Below are 4,024 nucleotides of genomic sequence, written 5' to 3'. Positions count from 1 at the left end.
GTGTGAGCCTAGCAATTTTGCTGTTTGTCGATCTCCCTGCAGCTCTCCCCCATTGTCCAAATTTTAAGCAAAGCGCGCGCACACAGACACATCACCATCACCATCATGTCATCTCTCCTTCAGCCTCCTCCCTCTCGTCCATCTCTTCCTTCTTCGTTCCTCACCTCACTCCATACAACACTCAAACACATCATCATATATATACACACACACTCAGGTGCATTTCCTCGTTATCTTCTCCACACCTACACACTGCTCTGCTTGCAGCGATCGAGGTCGATCGACCTCATGCACATTCCGTAGCACTAGCTATCCCGCACCTCCGCACATCGACCTCCGCTCCGCACGTGCCAGATCGATCCATCAAGCCACAAGAAGAACCAGCTGGGTAACTAACATGTACGTACCCAGCTATAGCACGGCAATGAGGAAACCAGAGTGCCCAGCGGCGAACAGCGGCAATGCCGGAGCGGCCGTGAAGCTGCGCAAGGGGCTGTGGTCGCCGGAGGAGGACGAGAGGCTGGTGGCGTACATGCTGCGGAGTGGACAGGGTTCCTGGAGCGACGTGGCCCGGAACGCCGGGCTGCAGCGGTGCGGCAAGAGCTGCCGCCTCCGGTGGATCAACTACCTCCGGCCGGACCTCAAGCGCGGCGCTTTCTCGCCGCAGGAGGAGGAGCTCATCGTCAGCCTCCACGCCATCCTCGGAAACAGGTACATACGCGTGCACACGCGTGCAGTATGGTGATTAAGGCTCTCGATCTAGAGAGTTAATTTATGGGCGTTGATGATTATGGCTCTGTTCGGCTTACCCCATATTCGGCTTGTTCGGCTTCTTTTTTTAGCCGGAACAGTATTTTTCTCTCACAACAATTCAGCTGGAACAGTGTTTTTCAGCCAGTTTCAGCCAAGTTTCAGACCAGCGAACGGGGCATATATATATATATATATATATATATATATATATATATATATATATATATATAAAACAATTTTTATTATTGCGCATTGATTTTAAAAACTTACTTTGTTGGTTTATTGTCGAAACACTTATTTGCTATTTTGAATTAGAGATCTCCTACATAGTTGCATTGCACACATTTAGCCTTCCATATTCCAAAAGAATTCAAAATTCTAGGGGATTTCCTACATATATAGTTGCAATGAGTTATATATTGCACACCTGCATAGTAAAGGAAATCGCCACGAGCCTGTAGTTGCATTGCACGCCGGTAATAACTTTACCAGAAAATTTTCATAGCTTTATAAGTATAATTATTATACATTATAATGTGTCTGGCCAAAATACGGGCCTTGTCACCTCGCTGTCAGCCTTACAATGAGTGACATATATATGTTGTGACTTATGTATAGGAAGTTCAATTAGTTGCAATTCAGTGTGATGGGTTTTTTCTTTTTCTTAATGTCAATGATTTTTAAAGAAAAAAACTGTAGGCAAATTCCCCCAAGTAGAGATAAAGGGCTAAAAGAATTTAATATATGGAACAAAAAATTACTGATTGTAAGGTGTAAGATTAGGTTAAGGAGAAATTATCTATTTGGTTTCTGTTCTACCTAGTTGATAAATGTATGTTTTACGTAGGTAGATCCAATACTTCACATCATTAGCATATTTACCTAAAACCTAGCTAGTAATCAGCATGTTCGTTTGGCTGTGGCTTGTCATAAATGATCGTAAATTTTCAGCCGGAACAGTATTTTTCTCTCACACAAACCAGTCAGCAGTACTTCTTCACGAACCCGCAACGATACGAACCAGCCAACCGAACAAGCTGAATATATCGGTGACCTAACTAACATTTTGCAATAGTAGTGCATGTGTAGATGCAGTAGAACATTTTACAATGTATTTCATATTTGCATGTATTCTTTTTGTGTGTGTGTGTGGTGGTGGTGGTGGGTGGGGGGGGGGGGGGGGTGTTGATGGTATTTCCCATGAAATTAATAAATTTCCAAGGCTGATAAACCTAGAGGCTTAAAAAGTCGCTCAAAAGGACACCGAAAGAGATATTGCCCTACTTCCTTTACTGAGCATCATGCAATTTTTGTTGGATTCACATTAATTTTTCTTAAAGGAGATTAAGACATCAGTTAATGTCTTTGACCTCGAGATATTTTCTTTCGACCTAGCCATGTCCCCATGCATGCATATCAAAACATATAGCTGCGCGTGATGTTGACACGTACACATATTTATGTGCAATAAAAAATGGACGTACGCATGACTTTTTCTCTGACAGAAACATCTGGATCGATCGTTTGCTTACGTGAAATCAACCCTCCGTTACGACATTCCAGGTGGTCTCAGATCGCTGCCCGGTTGCCGGGGCGCACCGACAACGAGATCAAGAACTTCTGGAACTCCACCATCAAGAAGCGGCTCAAGAACAGCTCGGCAGCAGCTTCGTCGCCAGCGGCTACCGACTGTGCGTCGCCGGAGACTAATAACAAGGTCGCCGCCGGTAGCTGCCCGGACCTCGCCGGCCTAGATCAGGACGGTGGCCACCACCACGCAATGACGACGACGGGTCTGTGGATGGTGGACTCATCCTCCTCTTGTACCTCGTCGACCTCGTCAATGCATCAGAAGCAGCCACCCCCGACGACCATGGCAGCGGCGGTAGCGGTCAGCAGGAGCTATGGAGGCCTCGTCCCCTTCCCTGACCAGCTCCGTGGTGTTGTGGCCGATGCGTCGTCACCGGGAGGGTTCTTTCATGGCCACGCGGCGCCGGCGTTCAAGCACCAAGTTTCTGCATTGCACGGTGGTTACTACGGCATCACTCCTCCTCATCACCATGGGATAATGGCAATGGAAGGAGGAGGATGCTTCATGCGTGGAGAAGGCATGTTTGGTGTAGTGCCCCCTCTGCTAGAGCCCATGTCAGCGGCACAAGAGCAAGAGCAAGGCCAGGCCCTAATGGCATCAAGTGGTAACAACCCTAGAAACAACAGCAGCAACAACACTACTGAGACTACTACCACGACACTGAGTAACAATGAGAGCAACATCACAGACAACAACATCAACACCATCAGCCAAGTGAACACCGGCAGCAATGTGGCTGCAGTCTTCTGGGAGGGGGCCCAGCAGCAGTACATGAGCAGGAATGTCATGCATGGGGAGTGGGACCTGGAGGAGCTGATGAAAGATGTGTCATCCTTGCCTTTCCTTGATTTCCAAGTTGAATGATTGGGAGGGCCCATGCATCACCCATGCTGCAACTCCAGCTGGCTGCCAATGGAAGGAGTAGTACATACACGCATATATAGAACTATATACATATATACATACTTATACGTTAAGATTAGTATTTTTACATCATCCTTGACATTGCTATTCGAATGTAAAAGACTCTCTTCTCACAGCTACTTCACCTCACTTCTTGGTCCCGCACATATCTTGGATTATTCATCCTCTTGTACACAGGCATTCATGCCATGCAAATAATTCAATCAAATCCTGAGCTATACTAGCTATGTGGAAGTCATCACCTCTCATCTCACATAATTTTTTAATCTTTCATATATATGAGCATATGATATACTTATATTGTACATACAATAAGGGTTGCAGAATATATAAAATAATGTTGTAGCTACATGTATAATGCAGCATGCTTCAGCTTTATCCATATTTTTCCTTGGTGGTAAAGCTATATCTCTTTTAGTTTGTGTTTGTTCCTTTGCTTCCTCTTTGCTTTCCTTTCATGTACCAACTGCTTCCCTTGCACATGAAGTCACGTTGATGAGCTTGTGAATATAGATCCTGGGGGCCGGGGCCGGCCGGAAAGGTGCACTAGTACTGTGCCTGAGACCGAGAGAACATGATTATACATGACACTGATGCATCCATCGCTCAGCATGTGCCTGCATGCATGCAGTTGGAGGAACAGTCACTGTCGGTGCTGCTCAATGCAATCAGAGGCAGAGGTCGTTACACAGGTGCAATTACAGCACAGAAGAATGGAGAGAGTGGAGGCAGGAAAGTGGATGTGCCTCTTTGCCA

General features: G+C 46.0%; 1 protein-coding gene across 1 annotated transcript; it reads left to right on the top strand.

Moving 5' to 3' along the window:
• Positions 1 to 254: 254 nt before the first annotated feature.
• LOC136509408 (transcription factor MYB83-like) lies at positions 255 to 3,463 on the top strand. The gene is made up of 2 exons (XM_066504214.1): positions 255 to 711; positions 2,317 to 3,463. Exons 1-2 carry the CDS (start codon positions 398 to 400, stop codon positions 3,206 to 3,208), a joined length of 1,206 nt encoding a protein of 401 aa, XP_066360311.1. The 5' UTR covers positions 255 to 397; the 3' UTR covers positions 3,209 to 3,463.
• The last annotated feature ends 561 nt before the right edge of the window (positions 3,464 to 4,024 follow it).

This window comes from Miscanthus floridulus, chromosome 15, assembly GCF_019320115.1.
Source record: "Miscanthus floridulus cultivar M001 chromosome 15, ASM1932011v1, whole genome shotgun sequence".
Classification (NCBI taxonomy): Eukaryota; Viridiplantae; Streptophyta; class Magnoliopsida; order Poales; family Poaceae; genus Miscanthus; species Miscanthus floridulus.
This window is presented reverse-complemented; position numbering and strand designations above follow the sequence as displayed.